This window comes from Impatiens glandulifera, chromosome 3 (genome assembly GCF_907164915.1).
Source record: "Impatiens glandulifera chromosome 3, dImpGla2.1, whole genome shotgun sequence".
In the NCBI taxonomy this organism is placed as follows: Eukaryota; Viridiplantae; Streptophyta; class Magnoliopsida; order Ericales; family Balsaminaceae; genus Impatiens; species Impatiens glandulifera.
In genome coordinates, this window is record NC_061864.1 from 54,976,532 (window position 1) to 54,999,934 (window position 23,403).

The 23,403-nt window shown below is 30.9% G+C and overlaps 1 protein-coding gene and 1 long non-coding RNA gene across 2 annotated transcripts in view; both read left to right on the forward strand.

Moving 5' to 3' along the window:
* Positions 1-3,532: 3,532 nt before the first annotated feature.
* Positions 3,533-23,403, forward strand: part of LOC124931504 (factor of DNA methylation 2-like) — a 36,249-nt gene continuing 16,378 nt past the window's right edge. The window contains exon 1 of the mRNA XM_047471984.1: positions 3,533-3,671. Within this exon, the coding sequence (XP_047327940.1) occupies positions 3,561-3,671 (111 nt within the window). The 5' untranslated portion in view covers positions 3,533-3,560. The remainder of the gene's footprint in view (positions 3,672-23,403) is intronic.
* On the forward strand, positions 3,939-4,381 carry LOC124931507. The gene is made up of 3 exons (XR_007098701.1): positions 3,939-3,996; positions 4,158-4,247; positions 4,330-4,381. It is a non-coding gene; the product is annotated as an uncharacterized LOC124931507 (long non-coding RNA).

Consider the following 23,403-nt stretch of genomic DNA (forward strand, 5'->3'; position numbering starts at 1 on the left):
CTCATGGTGAATCTAAAGGACACCTTCCCCCATGGAAATCGGAGGAAATCTTCAACATCTTCAACCATATGGATGATTTTGAGATTTAAAAGCCGTTTTGGGTCATATGAGAAGAGGTACTGGTTAATCAAGCAGATCAACCCGATCTTCCATGCGTCTTCCTTATCGGTGCATTTCATGAATATAGATTCCAAATCCATCATTCGAATTGACGTATTCCTTTTGAAATATTTTATCAGCAAGGGTGGACAACCTCGGCATTCATCTTTGTATTCAGGCAATCTGTCGAAGTTGAGGCCTGTAATCAATGCGTACTCTTTCAGACCAAAAGTATATTCCTCCCCATTAAAGTTGAAAATCATCCTATTCAAATTGGCCTTCACCTTCCGAACCAGCAACTGATGTAAAATGGTCCCTGAGAACAACAAGTCTGGGACTCCTCTCAATAAATACTGAAATTGAGAATTTAGAGCCCTCTCCATAAGACCCAGCGCTTCAAACCTATCAGATACTTTTTTCAAGGCTAGGACAGATTTCAATGAAATCCTACCAGGAAAATCATGAACCGTGAAGTCTGCCATCTACCAAAGGGAAAAGAAAAACAACAATGTTTGTGAAAACATTTCACAACAAATATAAACAAACGAGAAGAAAAGCAACCGTCAAAATAGCTAGAAACAACTGTCAGATGCGTCAAGCAGCTGCTTGACGCAGCTGCTTGACGCAACCCAACCCATAAACCGTGCATGAACCATTTGAAATCAAGAAGCATCCTACCCTAATTCCTAACATAAAACATGCATGAACCGTTTGAAAGCAGGAAGCAACCTACCCTAAAACCCTAACATAAAACATGCATGAACTTTTTGAAAGAAAGAAGCAACCCTAAAAACATAACATAAAACATGCATGAAGCATTTGCAAGCATGTAGCAACCCTAAACCCTAACATAAACCATGAATGAACCATTTGCAAACAAGAAGCAACCAACCCTAAAACCTAACATGAACATAAACAAACATAACTAAAACTAACCTCAAGAAGTCAATGAATGAACGAGAAGATGAAGACGAAGACGAGCAGGAAGAGACGTCGAGGCAGGTGCGTCGTCGAGGCAGGTGCGTCGTCGGGTGCGAGAGAGAGAGAGAGAGCATGAATAGTGGTCGAGGCTTATTTGGGTTTTTATATAAAATAAAAATAAATGTGACGCATCGTCTCCTACTTGACGCATCGGAGTTGACGCATCCGAGTTGACGCATCGGAGTTGACGCATCCGAGTTGACGCATCCGAGTTGACGCATCCTACTTGACGCATCCATCTTGACGCATCCGACTTGACGCATCCGAGTTGACGCATCCATCTTGACGCATCCATCTTGACGCATCCATCTTGACGCATCCTACCAAACAAACAATCTGCATTCAACGAATCAGTAAAGGAATCAGCGAATCAATGAGGAACAAACAAACACGAAACAAACAATAACGAAATAAACACAAAATATAGTGGAATGGCCGAATGAAATGTCAATTTGTTCGAAATCCTCAGCGCTGTGCAAACTCGTCTCCATTGGATGTTGTTCGAAGCTATAGGCCGTTGAATATGGTGCCATGGTCGACGGTGCCTCTTCGATTCGTTCTTCATCGCTGAGAAAGAAGAGAAAATCTTCTCCGCCACCATTAGGGTTTCACGGCGGAGAAGACGGGAAGAAAGGGGCTGGATGAGAGAGAAACTGAAACGAAAATGAAAAAAAATTAAGCCTTTATAGGGTTCAGGGTGCGTCACGCACCTGGAGGGTGCGTGACGCATGGGTAAAATGGTCATTAAAAAATTTGGGGGTCACCAGCGCTATAAAAATCTTGGGCCCGCACCATCCGCTATTAGGCACTATTTTGGGGTCATTTCCTCAAATTTTCCCCAATCTACCTACAAACTCAACTACAATATAGGTTTTAATTCTTCAACCCACATATAAAATCAACTACATTTTTGTTTTCCTACAAAATCTCTCTAATTCAAACTCAAATATGTAGGGACACGGTTCACATACTCAAAAATTTTCAAAACTTTTATTTAAGTTATTTTAGTTTGTTTTTAATTTATTTATATAATTTATTTATATATTTAAATCATGATAATTTTAATTTGTTTATATCAAAGTTTTAAAATACGAGGTCCGACTGGCGTTCCAACCGGTCCGACCGCGAAACGGTTGAATGAGCGGTCCGGTTTTTGACTTCTATAAGGTTACCTTTCGAACCGGCGAAAAAACGGACCGACTGGACAGTTCGACCGGAAATCTGGACCAGAAATTTCCGGTTCGAAAGGTTATCCATTATTCTATCGGATCTGTTATACTTTTCTCCTCAGTAGGCGACCTTGACTCTAATCGTTTCCGTAGACGAAAGTTTAACTAGTGGCAAACGGTGACCGGCCGGCGGATGTCTTCAAAGCATCCGATGAAGGAGACAGAGAGACGGGAAGAAAGAAAGTCGGAGATAGAGAGATAAGAAGAAAGACAGAGAGAGATAAGAAAAAAAAAAAGACAAGACCTTGGACAGAGAGATAAGAAGAAGAAGAAAGACAAGACATTGGACAAAGAGATAAGAAGAAGAAGAAAGACAAGACATTGGACAAAGAGATAAGAAGAAGAAAGACAAGACATTGAACAAAGAGATAAGAAGAAGAAGAAAAAGACATAGAGAGATAAGAAGAAGAAAGACAAGACATTGGACCGTGCGGTCTCTAAGCATTTAATGGGTTGACGATGGGTTAAATTACAGTTAAAAGAGTAACTATGGTTATGTTGAAAAATGAGAAGTGATAGATTAAAAGTGTAACATGATTAAGGGTAACTATGATTAAGTTAAGAAATGATTGGTTTGGGAGGTAACGTGTTTTTTTTGGTATTATCCTCTCAGTCATTGTCATTTATTATTTTCAATTAATATAAAAATTAAAATCCGGTCCGACCACTGATTCAACCAGTTGAACCCGGTCGAACTAAGTTTGTTCAAAAAACCGGGTTGATGACCGGAACGGATTTCAGAACCTTGGTTTATATGATTAACTTATATTTAAATTTGTTTAGGGTTTAGGGTTTTGTCTCAACCAACCATTCTCGGCAGGAGTCGCCGGCGATCAGATTTTCGGTACTAAAGTTTCGTTTCTCTATTAAGATTCGCGTATTCATTTTGTAACAGAAGTGGTGAGGATTATTCTTTTACTATTTACTTCACTTTTCCTTTTTAGTTGATAACTTAGCAAGTCGATTTATGAAGAAATTTTAGGTATTTCTTTTGGAATAGAAATTGTCCATGGAAATTAACTCTGTTTATGTTAAGGGTTCATTCATGTTAGTTGTTGTTATTTATGGCTAGCCAAAATAATACACTACTGTGAATGCATACTGAATTTTACAATTTATTGTATTTATGTTTTGTGCTCTTCGTAGAAGAAGATGGACAGTAAACAGATTACTTCTGAGAATGACCTTGCAAAGGAAGATCTTCATCAAATGGAGAGTGATATGAATCTTACCACATTGTGTTTAAGTAAGATGATTGAGGCAAATAGGAAAGAACTTGATTCTTGGAGCAGAAACATAAACAACGATCATGAAGCTTTTCATAAACGAATAAAGCAGAAATTGGATGACGAGAAGAAAAAGGTTTTATTTTCCTAATGCTGACATGAACAGATTTACTTAATTCATGTTCTTTCCTCTTCTTCGCTGTTTTTTTTTTTAATATCAGGTGTGGCTTATTTGAAAACTGTAGTAATTGCTCTTATTTACTTGCCTTGTTGCTTTCTATAGAGTGCAACAATAACGAAGATGTTACTTGAAGAAACAAAGAAGATGCAGCAGCTTTCACAAGAGCTTGTGCGTATGATTTTAGATGAGCAGGAGAAGATGAAATATGAACTGGAAGTTAAACAAACGTGAAGCTTTGACTGATCGCAAAAGACAGAAATTGGATGATGAGAAGCAAGAGGTTCTCTAATGTTGTCACCAACATTTCATCTTTACTGTTCGTTGATATTATTTTATCAATCAAACTGAAAATTATAGTATTGGCTCGAGTTTTTCTATCATCACTTTAAAAACTATAGGTCCAGAAATTGATAGTGCTTATTTTCATGTTGCTTTTTATAGAATACAACTAAAAACAATTCACTTGAAATCCCATCCTTGAAGCAGAAGAAGTATGACGAGAATGTCTTGAGATTGGTTGAAGAGCATAAGGTTCATAATTTTATCTGATCACATTTACACATGTTCTTAATTTCTTTTGAGAGGTTTTATGAGTTTGATCTTGAACATGTAGAAGGAGAAACAGGAGGCATTAGCTAAAATTCTTGTACTGGAAAAACAACTGGAAGGCCAACAGATGCTAGAGATGGAATTTGAAGATCTGAAAGGTAAAATGCAAGTGATGAACCATCTGGCCTTACAAAAGAAGAAGATTAAAGAGTTGAATGACGAACCGGAACAAAAGCAAAATGAGATTATTGATCTAAAGGACCTAGGTATAAGCCTGTTGGCCAAAGAAATAATGAGCACTGACGAAGTACAAGAAGTTCGTGAAGAGTTTATTAAGGTATGAAATCATCTCAATCCTAATATGGATTGTGGCTTAAGGTATTAAATCTCTTTATTCGTTTGTTCAGGATCTTGTAGAGTCAATGGGTAGTCGTGCTAGTATTGGGATTAAAAGAATGGGAGAGATTGATAGAAAGCCCTTCAAGATTGCTTGCAAAAGAAAATACCCATCTTCAGATGTAGACATTAAAGCCTTTGAGCTATGTTCCTCTTGGCAAGAAAATATGAAAGACCCTGAATGGCATCCCTTTAGGGTCATTATGAATGCAGAAGGAGAACACGAGGTACAAAACATCTTACGCCTTCTCAAATTCAGACAGAAACCCTAATTGTTTGTGTATTTTTGTCTACATAATTCAGGTAATTGTTGATGAAAATGATGAAAAACTGAAAAGTCTAAAGGAAGACCTAGGTGTTGAGGTGTACGAAGCAGTTGCCGTAGCGGTGAAAGAAATGGATGAATATAATCCTAGTGGCAGGTATGTAGTTTCAGAACTATGGAACTTTAAGGAGAATAGACAAGCTACACTGAAGGAAGTTATCGCGTTTCATATCAAGAATCTGAAAGAAGAGGACTTGGAGAAATAAGGTTAGTTTTTGCTGCGGTAACTATGAAAAATTATGTAGTTTTTTTATGTTTTTTCTGAATTTTCTAATGATTTAAATTTACTTTTAACTTTAGAAACATCTTTTCAAACCTATATTTACCTATATTAATGAAGATGGTACTTTGAAACTGTTACAGATTGATTTTTTTGAATTTTTTTTGGTTAATTTTTTTTTTTTAAACGGTTAAAATCTTTTCATTAAAATTCCAAAAGTGGTAGGTCAAAAATCAAAACTAAACAAACTCTAACTATGATTAAAAGATGACAATCAAACGACCTTAAAAATCTGATAAGTAGCAATCAATCATACGAAAAACAGAGATTACAAAAAAAGAAGATTATAAACTGTATTAAATCTTAATTATCCCAATTAGGATTTTTATTTCCATACCAACCTGATATTTCAACAAGTTGTCTTACTTTTTCCCTTGTCCTTCCTCTTCCTTTTCCCCTCCCTTTTGAAATGAAAAGGGAATCAACTGAAGTGGTTGATGAATACTGCATATTCTCATTTTGATTTTGTTTTGCTTTATATGAGTCCGTTTTGATTTGATAGAAAATAATTATTCTTTAGAATTTCTGAGCTCTTCACCTTGTTGTTCTCAACTTGAATTTTGAGATCATTGTCTTTATTTTTTTCCAGCTTCAACTTTAGAATCCTCAACAACTTTGGATTCCTCTATATCAACCTTGGAATTCTCTTTTACTCTTGATTAGCTAGAGTATCTTCCTCTTTGTTTTCATCAGCAACCACTTCAACTTGATTTGATTGAGAATACTCAACTATCTCTTCAACTTGATTTGATTGAGAATACTCAACTATCTCTTCAACATGATTAGGTTAAGGTTCCACCTCCTTTTTTGTACTTCTTTCTTCTTATACATAATTTTCTTTATCTTCTGTTTTCTGATCTTTAACCACATTTTGCTCTTTGATAAAAGGCACCTTTGTTTCATTTTTCTGCATCTTTATTTTATGGACTTTATGAAATTTTTTATCTTCCTCTTTAGCTAAATCACAATTTGGGCTTGCATGTTGAAAGGTATTACAGAAAGTGCATCTTTGTGACCTCCACTCATAAGTGATTTCCATGACAGTAAATTTTCATTTTCTGTCTATTACTGTCATACTCTTCGGCAGTGTGCTTCTAGGATACACCTCAATGCTAATTCTAACAAATGAGTGCTCTTCTCCTTCAGTAATTGGGTCCATGTATAATGGTGTACTCAATAAACCTGCAAAATGAATAAGAATTTCTACATTTTACATGTGTGTAGGGATATTCCAAAGTTTGAACCATATCTGAGTTGTTTCTTTATGCTTGCTTAATAGGTTCAAATCTTCCGACCATCTTTCTAACTTCATACAGTTGGATCCAATATATGTTTATTGTGGGGTATTTTATTTTCATCACGAGACATAAGGCATGAACACTACTCTATATAATTCTTCTTATTTTTTTCATTGTTTTATAAATTAAAAATAAATAACACTAATTTATATATACTTTCTACACTACTTTATATATTAAAATAATTTTGTTAATGTTTTTATATTATTATAAGGAAAAAAGGTTTTTTAATGATTCTTTTCCATTTTCGGAAAAACAAATACGTTAAATTGAGTAAGTTAGATTATTTTAAATATGTCCAACTAATTTAATAAAGCACCCATTTTTATTCTTATTTATTTTTGCTAAAAGTAAAAATTGAGAGTTTACTAAATTTTAAATTATAAAATTGTAATAGTAAAATGAACTGATTTGAATATAAGAAAAGTGAAATTCCTTCCATGAGGAAGGGGATGTTAGTTATTTATTATTTTTATTTATTTGTAGTTTAAGAGACTTTTATCGTTATGATTCCATTTTTATTTTAAAGTATTTTAAGTATGAAGATTGAGAACATGGGTTATAAAATTAATTAAATAATAATAGTAAATAAACAATAAAATTAATTATATTTACAAAATTAATTATTTAAATTTATTTAGTTGAATAAAGAATAAATTTTTAATCTTTTTATACATAAATATATATATATATATATAATTTTATTTAGGAGTGAAATTATTAATAAATTCATAAAATTTAACGATGATAATAGTTTAACTTGTTTAAGAATTTATCTAAGTTAAATTAGTTAGTTTACTCTTATATTGATTGTTAGAAAAAATACCTCCATGAATAAGAATTGAGAGGAATTGCCTATCAATAATGGCTTGCTTAATAAAATGGTGTATTTAGGTTTACTATATTTAATAAATTGTTAATGAATATTTTTTTTTTACAAATCCAGTTATGCTTGAAATGAAAATTGTATATCTCCTACCACCTAATATTTTATAGCTGAAACAAAATTTCATCAGATTTCACACTAACAAGTTTAACTAAATGATATGAATATAGGAAGATGCAATGACGATATATCTATTTTGAAATAGGCTTTGTTATGCTTTTGGATCAAAAATAATGTAAACTCCAATATACCAATCACACCTTGTTTAGATTTAGGTTAAATAACTAATATAATTATTTAAATAATTTTGTTTATTTAAAATTATGAATAAATAGATTTTTTAAATATTAATATAGAATATAAAATTATTATTTAAAAAAAAACAGTTTTTTTAAATATTTTAGTTCACCATCATTACAAAATAAAAAATAAAAAAATATATCCCACTTTTAATTTTCACTCAAAATATGTTAGGTTAAAATAGGTTAATTTAGTTGTCTTTTATTGAAACATTAAATTATTTTGAGAAAAAATAAGATAAAATACACAATAATCACGAGTTCAAAAGGTTTGATTCCATTTGAGTTTATATCATCAGGAAGATATTTTCTAAAATTGTTTATCTTCAGCTTTTAATAAATCGTCTTACATGAGATTCCTCAGCTATTCTCAATCCTTTCGTATGAATTTTAAATTTATTCAATTTTTATTTCATTAAATAAGCGGTCCCATAATATATCATATTTTTCCAGTTTTTGACCTATTTTAGTAACGGTCTTTGACCACCAATAGTTTTTAAAGTCTCGATGCATCATATCATCATCTACAAATAGCTGGTGGAATACAGACATCAATAGAGGTGAAATTGAACTTCTGATTCAAGTCGGTTCAGTTTAAGCGACTACGAAAGTCACCTAATGGGCATAAATTGACGTTTTTACGTTTTTCCCGAAAGAACGTTACAAGACGCATTTAGTTAATATTGTACTTTACGACAAATGTATCTATCTATTCCTCTAAATAAAGGAAAAATATCCAAATTTTGGTTCTAATTAAAGTTTTGATATATTATCCCCTCTTCTAGCCTAGCGGCAAAAAGAGGTGGATACCAACCCTAAGTTCCTGGGTTCGAGCCCGTCGGGCGGCAAGTTCTGCGCCTAGTTAAATGATTAAATGTGTTTGCGGGCTACATATTTAATACAATATGTGAAAATTTAAATTTTGAGATAAACAAAATTTTGATATTCATTTTTACGTATTTTCTGATATGATAATAATTAAAGACATAAATTTAATGTATAATTTAGGATAAAAAATGAACAAATAATATAGTATTGTTGGGTGTGAATGCGATTGATGTTTGGCTCAATTCCTCTTGTTTATCGATTTCGTTGCACCACTAACTCACCAAAGGCGGCAACCCTTTCTCTAGTCTCCAAACACCACAAAGGAGTTTGACGTCTGCATTCCACCAAGAGAGTAGTATCTATTTATATTATTAAGTCAAGTCCAATAAATGAGTTACTAGAGATTGGGCCACAATGTTGGGTCAACTAATACCCAACAATCTCCACATTTGGCCAAAAATAGTGCAAAACACAATCACGGAATCACAAGACACATCATCGCCAATTTATTACCACCGAAGCAACAAAGAGAATACCCAAGGTAAACTCGTGTCACAAAGACCAAGGGCAAGAACACAAAACATGCGAAAATCACAAAGATCAAATGCAAGAGCACAAAACATGCGAAAATCACAAAGATCAAATGCAAGAGCACAAAGCATGGGAAAATCACAAAGATCAAATGCAAGAGCACAAAATATACAAAAAACACAAAGATCAAATGCAAGAGCACAAAGCATGTGAAAATCACAAAGATCAAACGCAAGAGCACAAAGCATGAGAAAATCACAAAGATTGAAGGCAAAATCACAAAGCATGATATAGGACGAACCTCAAAGAGCTTTCCCTAAGTTAAAGTTTAAAATCCGTTGACATGAAATAAATTTTTCAGCAGGTAAACACTTAGTACCCATATCAGCAGGATTAAATTTTGAAGGAATTTTCTCTAACTTAACAATTCTCTTTTCAATAATATCCCGAATGTAATGAAACATAACATCAATGTGTTTAGTTCTATCATAAAAAACATGATTTTTACACAGTTGAATAACAGATTTACTATCAGAAAACACAACCACATTTTTGTCAAGAAAACCAATTTCAAACAAAACAGCCATAAGCCAAATTTCTTCCTTAAAAGCTTCAGTGACAGTTACATACTCATATTCTGTAGTAGATAAAGCAACAATGGGTTGAAGTTGAGACTTCCAACTTATGCAAGAGCCACACAAAGTAAACACATATGAAGTAATAGATTTTCTATTATCCCTATCATTAACATAATTGGAATCCACATAACCAACCAACTTAGTATCTACAAAACACTTAAATAAAGTCAAGCAACTATCAACAGTGGTTTTAGATATCTCAAAGTCATTTCAAAGCATTCCAATGAGGCATACGAGGGTTAAATATAAATCTACTCAAGCAATTAACTGTATATACAATATCAGGCCTAATGCTAATTATGAGATACATAACAGACCCTATAGTATTAGAATAAGGAACCTTCTTCATTTTAGTTATTTTAGTTTTATCTTAGGAGACTGATCCTTACTTAATACAAAGTGGAAAGCAAGAGGAACATTCACAGATTTAGCATTAGACATAGAAAATTTACTCAAAATTTTAGCAACATATGCACTTTAATTCAACACAAGAGAAAATTTTGTTCTATCTCTAATGATATTCATGCCCAAAATCTTCTTAACATCACCTAAGTCTTTCATGTAGAAATTTTCACAAATCAATTTTTGCACATGCATAACAGACTTCAGACATGGGCTAACAATCAACATGTCATCCACATACAATAAAAGAAATACAAGCATAAAGTCTATATTTTTGAAGTAAAGGCAATGATCATAAGACCTTCTTTTAAACATCAAAGATTGCATTCACTTATCGAACTTGATATTCCATTGCCTAGGAGATTGTTTTAAACCATACAAGGCTTTTTTTAACAAACAAACATGATCCGACAACTTGGGGTCAACAAACCCCTCAAGTTAATGCATATAATATTCTTATCAAGTTCACCATGTAAGAAAGTAATAGTAACATCCATTTGTTTTAATTCCCAATCAAAGTGAGCAACTAAAGCAAGCATGATTCTAACAATAGTGAATTTGACAATAGGAGCGAAAATTTCAGCATAATCTATTCCCTCATTTTGAGTAAATCTCTTAGCTACTAACCTAGCCTTGAATCTAACTTTTTTATACTTTTATTTTATCTTATACAACCAATTGCAATCCACTAAGGAACAATTATGAGGCTTAAGAACAAGTTTCCAAGTATCATTGATTCTTAGGGAATTCATCTCATTATTCATAGCAATAATCCATTTAGTAGAAAACTTAGACCTCAAAACTTCTTTGTAATAGCTAGGTTCATTACATTTTAGGGGTTCAAACATGTTAAAAGCAAATTCAAACATATTGCAATCATTCAAATTATCATCCCTAAATCTAGCAGACAATCTAATAGTTCTTCTACTTCTATCCCTAGCAAGTTGATAGTCATGCAAATCATTAGACAAATCATGTGAATCAGACAACACATTTGAATCATTCAAATCATCAAGAAAATCATGTGAATTAGACAAAACATTTGAATCATGCAAATCATCAATATCATGCACATTACCATGCCCCACCTCATTGAGAACATTCACATCATGTTCAGCAGGTTGATCAAAAACTACAGGCACATGCTCCACCTTATTAGGAGCATCATTAATATGAGTGGAGGACATAGGCAAACAAAGAAAATCATTCTCATTTAAGACAACATCTATACTTATCACAATCATAAGCCCAAATTCACTCTTATCCTAAAGCCTATAACCTTTTACCCCTTCAGGGTAGCTTAAGAATACACATTTCTTGGACCTAGGCTCCAACTTGTCAACCTTCTGATGCACATAGCCAACACAGCCAAAAACTTCCAAGTTTCTCAAATCTAGAGGTTTACCTGAAAATACAAATTTAGGACATTTCCCTCCTTATGGAACACTAGGGGACCTATTTATTAAATAAGCAATAGTATGTAAATAATCTCCCCAAAACTTTTAAACAACCCAGAAGACGTTAATATAGCTCTCACCCTCTCTAGAAGTGTCATATTCTATTGGGTAAAATTATTTTGACTAATGATAATTTGATGATGAACTTGTGTAAAACTTAAATAAGAATGAAATTAATCCGTCTAAGTGTTTTTGTGTAGGTGCATCAAAATATGATAAGTTAAACTTGGGTTGAATCAAGTCTATTAGACGTATTAGTAGTTAGACGTACAGTCTAATAAATACGTAGTTAGACGTGCAGTCTAACAGACACGTAGTTAGACGTGTAGTCTAACATATACGTAGTTAGACGTGCAGTCTAACAGACACATAGTTAGATGTGCAGTCTAACAGACACGTAGTTAGACGTACAGTCTAACAGACACGTAGTTAGACGTGCAGTCTAACGGATGAAAGCTAGACACAGGGCGTTTAACTCCTTCAGACTAGTCTAAAGTGACCCGTAGTTAGACGTGTAGTCTAACTCCATTAGACTTGGTAGTCTAATGAATCCCGCTATTAGACGTAGGCGTCTAACTTCATTAGAATTATCAGTCTAATGGAGCACGTCTAATGTCTTGCTTCAGTAGTTGCTTGAAGTCAGCATCCGTCTACCCACGATCAACTAGTTGTACGTTACTCCTGCTCCACTCATCTGTGCAGATCAGTATGATAGCCAGTTAGATCCAATGAATAAATGCCACATAAGTAAATATTCTTTCCACTACTTGTTCCTTGCAGGACAATTCTAGAAGAATATTCGGAGCACTACCAAATTAGTACGGCCACGATCTTTGTACACAGAGTGTGTTCTACTCGTGTACCATGGAGGCTTTCCAATGGCTGCTTGCTATGTTTCAATGCAAAAGATTCGACCGTTGGTACTTGTCTTCTATTTAAAGATCTTCAAGGACAACAAACGAGCGCCCAGACTTACACATCATCTTACGAATTGCTTACTTGCTTACTGATTTTATACATCAAGAGAGAGATAGAATCAAAACATTGTCTAGATGAGTGATATTCTTAAACATACTGTAAGTTGAATAAAGTCTATTCTGTTCAACAGTTAGCTAGCAAGGAAACTGTATTTGATTCAAAGAAAAAAGTATAGTGAATCCTTCTGGTGTTTGGAAGAAGGGGTGACGTAAGAGAGTTTTCTCCGAACATCCATAAACAACATGTTGTGTCTTTTACATTCTGTCATCTTCTCTATCATTGGTTCTTAGCTTTAAACATGAACAAACCTTTCCGCACTTGAATCGCTTCAAGAGTTTACAAGGGTTTTTGAAGAATAGAAAGTGATATAAATTCCTAACAAGATTTCTATCAAACCGTTTTTGCAAAAAGTTGTCATCAATAGTTAGACCCCGTCTCTATTTGTGTCACTGATCCTTTCAATCGGTATCAGAACTTTGTTTCTATTCTCAAGCTATCACCAAGAATGTCAACCATATCCAATGATGCAATTGTTACCGCAATCCCCACATTCTCAAAAGAAAACTATATTGTGTGGAAGAAGAGAGTCTGTGCTCACATTTCCTCTCTTCATGATGACATATGGAGTGTTATCACAGATGGTCCCATCAAGATTGAAAAAGAGAAATCTGAATGAAGACAAGAGGAAAAATAACTTCAACAACATGGCATTAGACGTCTTGTACAGATCTCTTGATGACAACATGTTCAACTAAATCATCGAGTGTGAGACTACTAAGGAGATCTGGGACAGACTCACCCAACTATGTGAGGGAAATGAGAAAACAAAGGAGAACAAGATTATGGTTTTCACTTAACAGTTCAACAGTTTTAAAATGCGTCTTAGAGAAAAATGACCGAGTTTAACGCAAGGTTCAGAAAAGTTGTCTCCACTCTATCTATTCTTGGCATGGCCTATAGAAACAGGGAGATTGCTATCAAGGTCATGCGTGCTTTACCAAGGGAATGGGACATAAAGACGATGGCTATGAGGGAATCCAAAGACCTCAACAAGATCGTGTTCTTCGATTTGTTTGTTGATCTCAAGGCTTATGAGTTAGAGTTGAACTCAAGGATTGAAGAAGTTCAACCCTCGTCCATCATCATTGCCAAAGCCTTGGTGAATGCAGAAGAACCACGAGTTTCTCCTAATGTGAAGACAACTGCCTGGCAGCTCAGCAGTGATGCATGTCTCTCTTCGTGAAGAAGTTTGACGACTTCATGAGAAAGAGCAACTCTAACTCAAACTCTTCAAATTCAAATGATAATAAGAAATCCAAAGCTAATGTTAAGTGTTTTAACTATGGCATCTTAGGTCATTACCAATCAGAATGTCGAGAGCCGAAGCGTGATGAGAAGAATAAGGACGAAGAAAAGGAGTTGAAGGCTCTCTTGGTAGGGGACGGGAAGAACAAACGGAACTATAATGATTCTTACTATTCATCCAGCGACAGTGATGATGACGAGGTTGCATGCTTCATGGCAAGAGAAGAAGAAGAATCTCAGGAATCTGAGGTGGATTTTGCCTTTGTGTACACGTTTGATCAATAGGAGGCGGTCGACATGTTCAGATCTCTAGAGTATTCCGGTCTCGGGAAGTATCTCAGTAGGCCGTTTATTTTCTACGATAAGGAAGTCCGGGAGTTCTTCAAAACGGCAACAATGGTAGGTGACTCTATCACGGAAACGGTGAACGAAACGATTATATCTTTTGACGAAGCGTCTTATTCGTTTGTTCAGGATCTTGAAGAGTCGATGGGTAGTTGTGCTAGTATTGGGATTAAAAGAATGGGAAAGATTGATAGAAAGCCCTTCCAGATTTCTTGCAAAAGAAAATACCCATCTTCAGATGTAGACATTAAAGCCTTAGAGCTATGTTCCTCTTGGTAAGAAAATATGAAAGACCCTGAATGGCATCCCTTTAGGGTCATCATGAATGCAGAAGGAGAACACGAGGTACAAAACATCTTACGCCTTCTCAAATTCAGACAGAAACCCTAATTGTTTGTGTATTTTTGTCTACAAAATTCAGATAATTGTTGATGAAAATGATGAAAAACTGAAAAGTCTAAAGGAAGACCTCGGTGTTGAGGTGTACAAAGCAGTTGCCGTAGCGATAAAAGAAATGGATGAATATAATACTAGTGGCAGGTATGTAGTTGTAGAGCTATGGAACTTTAAGGAGAATAGACAAGCTACACTGAAGGAAGTTATCGCGTTTCATATCAAAAATCTGAAAGAAGCTAAGCGCAGAAAAAGGACTTGAAGAAATAGGTTGGTTTTTGCTGCTGTAACTGTGAAAAATTATCTAATTTTTTTGTTTTTCTGGAATTTTCAATGATTTTGATTTACTTTTAACTTTGGAAACATCTTCTTTTGAAACCTATATTAATGAAGACGGTACTTCGAAACTATTACAGATTGATTTTTTTGAATTTATTGTGGTTAATTGAATAGTACATGCATGTTGGGTTATTTTATTTTCATCACGAGGCATAAGGCATAAACACTACTTTATATAATTCTTCTTCTTTTTTTCATTGTTTTATAAATTTAAAAAAAAAATAACACTAATTTATATATATTTTCTTCACTACTTTATATATTAAAATAATTTGTTAATGTTTTTGATATTATTATAGGGAAAAAAGTTTTTTTAATGACTCTTTTTCCATTTTTGGAAAAGCATGGTTTGATAAACTTAAACAAATGGGTGAAATTGAGTAAGTTAGATTATTTTAAATATGTCCAACCAATTTAATAAAGCACCCACTTTTATTCTTATTTATTTTTGCTAGAAGTAAAAATTGAGAGTTTACTAAATTTTAAATTATAAAATTGTAATAGTAAAATGAACCGGATTTGAATATAGAGGAGTGAAACCTCCTGCCATAAGGAAGAGGATGTTAGTTATTTATTATTTTATTTTTATGTTATTTTTATTTTTTTTAGTTTAAGAGACTTTTAGCATTCCATTTTATTTTAAAGTATTTTAAGTGTGAAGATTGAGAACATGAGTTATAAAATTAATTATATTTACAAAATTTATTTAGTTGAATAAAAAATAAATTTTTAATCCTTATATATATATATATATATATATATATATATATATATATATATATATATATATATATATATATATAATATTGTTTAGGATTGAAATTATTAATAAATTCATAAAATTTAATGATCATAAATTTATAAATTTAAAATCATAATAGTTTAATTTGTTTAAGAATTTATGTAAGTTAAATGAGATAGTTTATTCTTATATTGATTGATTGAAAAATACCTATGTGAATAAGAATTGAGAGAACTTGCCTATCAATAATAGCTTGCTTAATAAAATGATGTATTTAGGTTTATTATACTTAATAAATTGTTAATGAATATTTTTTTTTTTGGGTACAAATCCAGTTATGTTTGATATGAAAATTGTATATCTCCTACCACCTAATATTTTATAGCTGAAACAAAATTTCATCAGATTTCACACAAAGATGGGATATATAATTAAAAGGTATGAAAATTGGAAGATGCAATTAGGGATGACAATGGGACGGTTCGGGATTCGGGGCGGGGAATGCAGTTACCATTCCCGCACCGTTTTAATTTTAGGGATTTTTTTAATACCATCCCCGCCCCGTTCGATTTTTTTCGACTTCGGGGAATCCCGCAGGGCACCGTTAATAATTTGTTTTTAAATAATTAAAAATTATACAATAAAATTATATATACGAAGTTTTTAATATAATATATACGATAATATATTAAAATTTTATATTATTAGAATGAAATAACCTTATTACTCTTATAAAATATAATGAATAAAAAAAAATATTAGTGATTTAATATTTTTAATTATGTTTTTGGTGTTCGGGACAGAATCAGTGTGAAGTCGGGACGGGAAACACAAATACCATCCCCTCCCCATTCGCGTTCGATTTCGGGAAAAAACCGTTCCAAACGGAACAATTCTGTTCGATTTTTGCGGAGCGGTTTTAAATTGTCATCTTTAGATGCAATGACGATCTCTATTTTGAAATAGGCTTTGTTATGCTTTTGGATAAAAGATAATGTAAACTTCAATATATCAATTACACCTTACACCTTGTTTGAATTTAGGTTAAATAACTAATGTAATTATTTAAATAATTTTGTTTATTTAAAATTATGAATAAATAGATTTTATAATAAAAATATTTAACAGATAATAATATAGATCATAAAATTATTATTTAAAAAATATTTTTTTTTTAATATTTTAGTTCACCATCATTAAAAAAAACATGTTCCACTTTTAATTTTCACTCAAAATATGTTCAGTTAAAATAAGTTAATTTAGTTGTCTTTTATTAAAACATGAAATTATTTTGAGAGAAAATAAGATAAAAGGCGTCATAATCATGAGTTCGAAAGGTTTGGATTGATTCCATTTAAGTCTACATCATCACGAAGATATTTTCTACTGAAAAATGTTTATCTTTAATAAACCATCTTACATGAGATTCCTCATCTATTCTCAATCCTTTTGAATGAATTTTAAATTTATTCATTTTTTTATTTAATCAAGTAAGCGGTCTCATAATATATCATACTTGTCCAGCTTTTGACCTATTTAATAACCATTAATTGGCAATTTGGTCTTTGACTCGCAATAATTTTTAAAGTCTCCATGCATGGGATACATACATCAATAGAGGTGAAATTGAAGTTCGGATTCAAAAATGGTTCAGTTTGGATTACTACGGAAGTCACCTAATGGGCATAAATTGACTTTTTTTTACGTTTTTTCCGGAAGAACGTGACAAACGCATTTAGTTAATAGTGTGCAATAAAGATCGAAATGTACAAATGTATCTATCTCTTCCTCTATGTAAACGAAAAATATTCAAAACTTCATTCTAATTAAAATTCTAATATATAATATTTTAATATTAAAATAAAATAATACTATATGTGAAAATTTAAATTTTGAGATAAACAAAATTTTGATATTTTTTTTTTACGTATTATCTGATAGTGATAATAATTAAAGACATAAAGTTAATGTATAATTTAAGATAAAAAAAAATGAACAAATAATATATTATCATGAAATCTTCATTTTGGAGTAAAATAAATCTATTCCAATATAACAATGATAAAATGGGAGATACTGAAATACTTGTGGATTTAAAATTGAAGGTAAATGATTTTTGGATTTGTCTTATTTTTGTATTCTTTTTAACATTTATATATTTTTATTTTAAGCATATAAATTATTATGCATTCAATTGACTAATATAATTCAAAGAAACACAATTTTGTATTTTGAGGTAGCATTTGGTATGCGATTCTAATAATATAAGTATAAGTTGTAAGGGTATAAATTATAAAAAGATATTATCATACCAAGCATAAATTATATAAGTTATTAGTGTTAGATAAAGAATATAAAATATGTATAAATTATATAAATTTTATTTTTTTGTGTTTGGTTGGTATTATAAGAGAGTAGTATAAAGTTTAAAAGACTATTTTATCCTTATATTTATATATATTATTTTTTATTTTAATATTTATCTTATAAATAAATTGTATTGTGAATTATATTGAAATTAATATAATTATCATATAAATGTATTTTTTTTATATAAACAATACTATTATATGGTTTTAATTACTTTATATATAATTTTTTGATAATTTAACTTATATAATTATATAAATAAATTTTATTTATATGTGAATTAATATTTAATAATTATTTTTTAATTTTATGTATTATTATAAATATTTGTATATAAAATAAATATTAATTGTTTTATAAAATAAATATTAATAATAATAATTTTATAAAATATTATTTGAAATTAAAAATGGTATAATTATAAATTAGTTTCAAAAATAAATTATATAGATATAAGTTATATTAATTAATAATATTACTAATTTATATAATTAGTTACAAATATCATTTATTAATAATTTTATATATGACTAATTATAAATACAATTTTATTTTATAAATTAATATTATACATTACTATTATTTTTTAATTAACATTATTAGTTTTTTAAAATAATTATTATATTTAACTATACATAAAAAAAATTTACATTTAAATTTTGTATACTTATAAAATATAAATTTTTTGTTTACAAAGATAAATAAAATATATAAAATTATAAAATCAAATAAAAATAAATAATTACGTATTTATTATTATTATTATTTAAATTAAAAAATTAAACATAATTAAATATAAATAAGTATTTAGTTATAATTTTATATTAATATTAATATTATTATATTTTAAATATAATAAAAAAATTAATTTTTTAATAATTTTATAAAACTAAAGGATAAAAGAGGAATATTAAAATTTATACATTAAATGGTAAAAATAGTTAATTAGTCATGTAGATATAAATAATAATCAACCAAATAACCATTCTAATTTATTATAGATATAATCTTATATCTCACCTATCAAATAGCTTGAAATATCATTATCAATATTTTATTCATTAAATCATTTCCAACTCACTTACAAACTTAATTCCATTATAAGTTTTAACCCTCAAAAGTCCAACCTACCTACAAAGTTAATTGTATTTTTTTTGTTTTTCTGCAAAATCTATTTCCTTCAAATTCAAATGTGCAGGGACATTCTTCACATACTTAACCAAATTTTTAAAATTTTCATTTCAGTTCTTTTAGTTTGTTTTTAATTAATTTATATAACTTATTTATATTTTAATTTCTTTATATGTTTTATTTATTTATATATTTAATTCATGATAATTTTAATTTGTTTATATATTAATTTATATTTAATTTATATTTATATTTATATTTTATATTTTTACCTATTATAAATTTATAATAATAAATAATATTGATAAAAAAATAATAAATAATTAAAACAATTTTAATAAAATAAAACACGTTGAAAAATTGAAAAAAATAATAATTAATTTTATTAAAAAAAAATTTAATTAATGAGAATTTAAAAATAATTAATAAGTTATTCTAAAGTTATGTGTTTAATTTGTAATTTTAGATAAATATATAAATAATATTGAAAAATTAAAAAATATTATAAAAAATATTATTTTGAAATTATTATTTTAAGTTTTTGAGTTGAAAATAAATTATTGTTTGATAAGAATAATTACTACATTTTAAGTTTAAGAATAAATATTTGAGTTGAAGATGACCTTAAATCCAAATCAAACAAACACTTAAAAGAGAGGGAAAATGGATCATCCCCATTTGCAGAGAAGGTAGGGTTTTCTCTCAACCAACCATTCACGGCAGGAGTTGCCGGCGATCAGATTTTCCGGTACCAAAGTTTCGTTTCTCTCTTAAGATTCACGTATTCATTTTGTAACTGAAGTGGAGAGGATTATTCTTTTACCATTTACTTCACTTTTCATTTTTAGTTGATCACTTAGCAAGTTGATTTATGAAGAAATTTTAGGTATTTCTATTGGAATAGAAATTGTCCATGCAAATTGACTCTGTTTATGTTAAGGGTTCATTCTTGTTAGTTGTTGTTATTTATGGCTAGCCAAAATGATACACTACTGTGAATGCATACTGCATTTTACAATTTATTGTATTTATGTTTTGTGTTCTTCTTAGATGAAGATGGACAGTAAACAGATTACTTCTGAGAATGACCTTGCAAACGAATATCTTCATCAAATGGAGAGTGATATGAATCTTACCACATTGTGTTTAAGTAAGATGATTGAGGCAAATAGGAAAGAACTTGATTCTTGGAGCAGAAACATAAACAACGATCATGAAGCTTTTCATAATCGAATAAAGCAGAAATTGGATGACAAGAAGAAAAAGGTTTTATTTTCCTAATGCTGACATGAACAGATTTACTTAATTCATGTTCTTTCCTCTTCTTCACTGTTTTTTTTTAATATCAGGTGTGGCTTATTTGAAAACTGTAGTAGTTGCTCTTATTTACATGCCTTGTTGCTTTCTATAGAGTGCAACAATAACGAAGATGTTACTTGAAGAAACAAAGAAGATGCAGCAGCTTTCACAAGAGTATGTGCGTATGATTTTAGATGAGCAAAAGAATATGAAACATGAACTGGAAGTTAAACAAACGTGAAGCTTTGACTGATCGCAAAAGACAGAAATTGGATGATGAGAAGCAACATTTCATCTTTACTGTTGGTTGATATTATTTTATCAATCAAACTGAAAAATATAGTATTGGCTGGTGTTTTTCTATCTTCACTTTAAAAACTATAGTATTGGCTCGTGTTTTTCTATCATCACTTTAAAAACTATAGGTCCAGAAATTGTTAGTGCTTATTTTCATGTTGCTTTTTATAGAATACAACTAAAAACAATTCACTTGAAATGGCATCCTTGGAGAAGAAGAAGTCTGACGAGAATGTCTTAGGATTGGTTGAAGAGCATGAGGTTCATAATTTTATCTGATCACATTTACACATGTTCTTAATTTCTTTTGAGAGGTTTTATGAGTTTGATCTTGAACGTGTAGAAGGAGAAACAGGAGGCATTAGCTAAAATTCTTGTACTGGAAAAACAACTGGAAGGCCAACAGATGCTAGAGATGGAAATTGAAGATCTGAAAGGTAAGATGCAGATGATGAACCATCTGGCCTTACAAAAGAAGAAGATTAAAGAGTTGAATGACGAACTGGAACAAAAGCAAAATGAGATTATTGATCAAAAGGACCTAGGTATAAGCCTGTTGACCAAAGAAATAATGAGCACTGACGAAGTACAAGAAGTTCGTGAAGAGTTTATTAAGGTATGAAATCATCTCAATCCTAATATGGATTGTGGCTTAAGGTATTAAATCTCTTTATTCGTTTGTTCAGGATCTTAAAGAGTCGATGGGTAGTCGTGCTAGTATTGGGATTAAAAGAATGGGAGAGATTGATAGAAAGCCCTTCCAGATTGCTTGCAAAAGAAAATACCCATCTTCAGATGTAGACATTAAAGCCTTTGAGCTATGTTCCTCTTGGCAAGAAAATATGAAAGACCCTGAATGGCATCCCTTTAGGGTCATCATGAATGCAGAAGGAGAACACGAGGTACAAAACATCTTACGCCTTCTCAAATTCAGACAGAAACCCTAATTGTTTGTGTATTTTTGTCTACATAATTCAGGTAATTGTTGATGAAAATGATGAAAAACTGAAAAGTCTAAAGGAAGACCTAGGTGTTGAGGTGTACGAAGCAGTTGCCGTAGCGGTGAAAGAAATGGATGAATATAATCCTAGTGGCAGGTATGTAGTTTCAGAACTATGGAACTTTAAGGAGAATAGACAAGCTACACTGAAGGAAGTTATCGCGTTTCATATCAAGAATCTGAAAGAAGTTGAGCGCAGAAAAAGGACTTGAAGAAATAAGGTTAGTTTTTGCTGCTGTAACTATGAAAAATTATCTAGTTTTTTTTTTTTTGTTTTTCTGGAATTTTCAATGATTTTGATTTCTTTTAACTTTGGAAACATCTTTTTTAAAACCTATATTAATGAAGATGGTACTTTGAAACTGTTACAGATTGATTTTTTTGAATATTTTTTTTTTTTTTTTTTTTTTTTTTTGTTAATTTTTGTTTTTAAAACGGTTAAAACTATTTCATTAAAATTTTAAGAGTGAGAGGTCAAAAATCAAAACTAGACAAACTCTAACTATGATTAAAAGATGACAATCAAACGACCTTAAAAATCTGATTAGTAGCAATTACACATACGAAAAACAAAGATTACAAACAAAGATGATTATAAACTGTATCAAATCTTAATTATCCCAATCAGGATTTTTATTTCCATACTAACCTCATATTTCAACAAGTTGTCTTACTTTTTCCCTTGTTCTTCTTCTTCCCTCTCCCTTTACTCTTGCGATGAAAGGTGATGAACTGAAAAGGTTTATGAATACTGCATATTCTTATTTTGATTTTCTTGCTTTATATGAGTCCGTTCTAATTTGATAGAAAGAATTATTCTTTATGATTTCTGAGCTCTTCACCTTGTTGTTCTCAACTTGAATTTTGAGATCATTGTCTTTATTTTTTTCAGCATCAACTTTAAAATCCTCAACAACTTTGGATTCCTCTATATCAACCTTGGAATTCTCTTTCCTCTTGATTAGTTAGAGTATCTTCCTCTTTGTTTTCATCAGCAACCACTTCAACTTGATTTGATTGAGAATACTCAACTATCTCTTCGACATGATTAGGTTGAGGTTCCACCTCCTTTTTCGTACTTCTTTCTTCTTATACATAATTTTCTTTATCTTCTGTTTCCTGATCTTTAACCACATTTTGCTCTTTGATAAAAGGCACATTTGTTTCATTTTTCTGCATCTTTATTTTATGGACTTTATGAATTTTTTGATCTTCCTCCTAAGCTAAATCAGACTTGCATGTTGAAAGGTATTACAGAAAGTGCATCTTTGTGGCCTCCACTCATAAGTGATTTCCATGACAGTATATTTTCCTTTTCTTTCTAATATTGTCATACTCTTCGGTAGTGTGCTTCTAGGATGCACCTCAATGCTAATTCTAACAAATGATATGTGCTCTCCTCCTTCAGTAATTGGGTCCATGTATAATGGTGTATCCAATAAACCTGCAAAATGAATAAGAACTTCTACATTTTACATGTGTGCAGGAATATTTCAAAGTTTGAACCATATCTGAGCTGTTTTCTTAGGTTTGCTTAATAGATTCAAATCTTCGTACCTTTTTCCAACTTCATAAAGTTTGATCCAATATATGTTTATT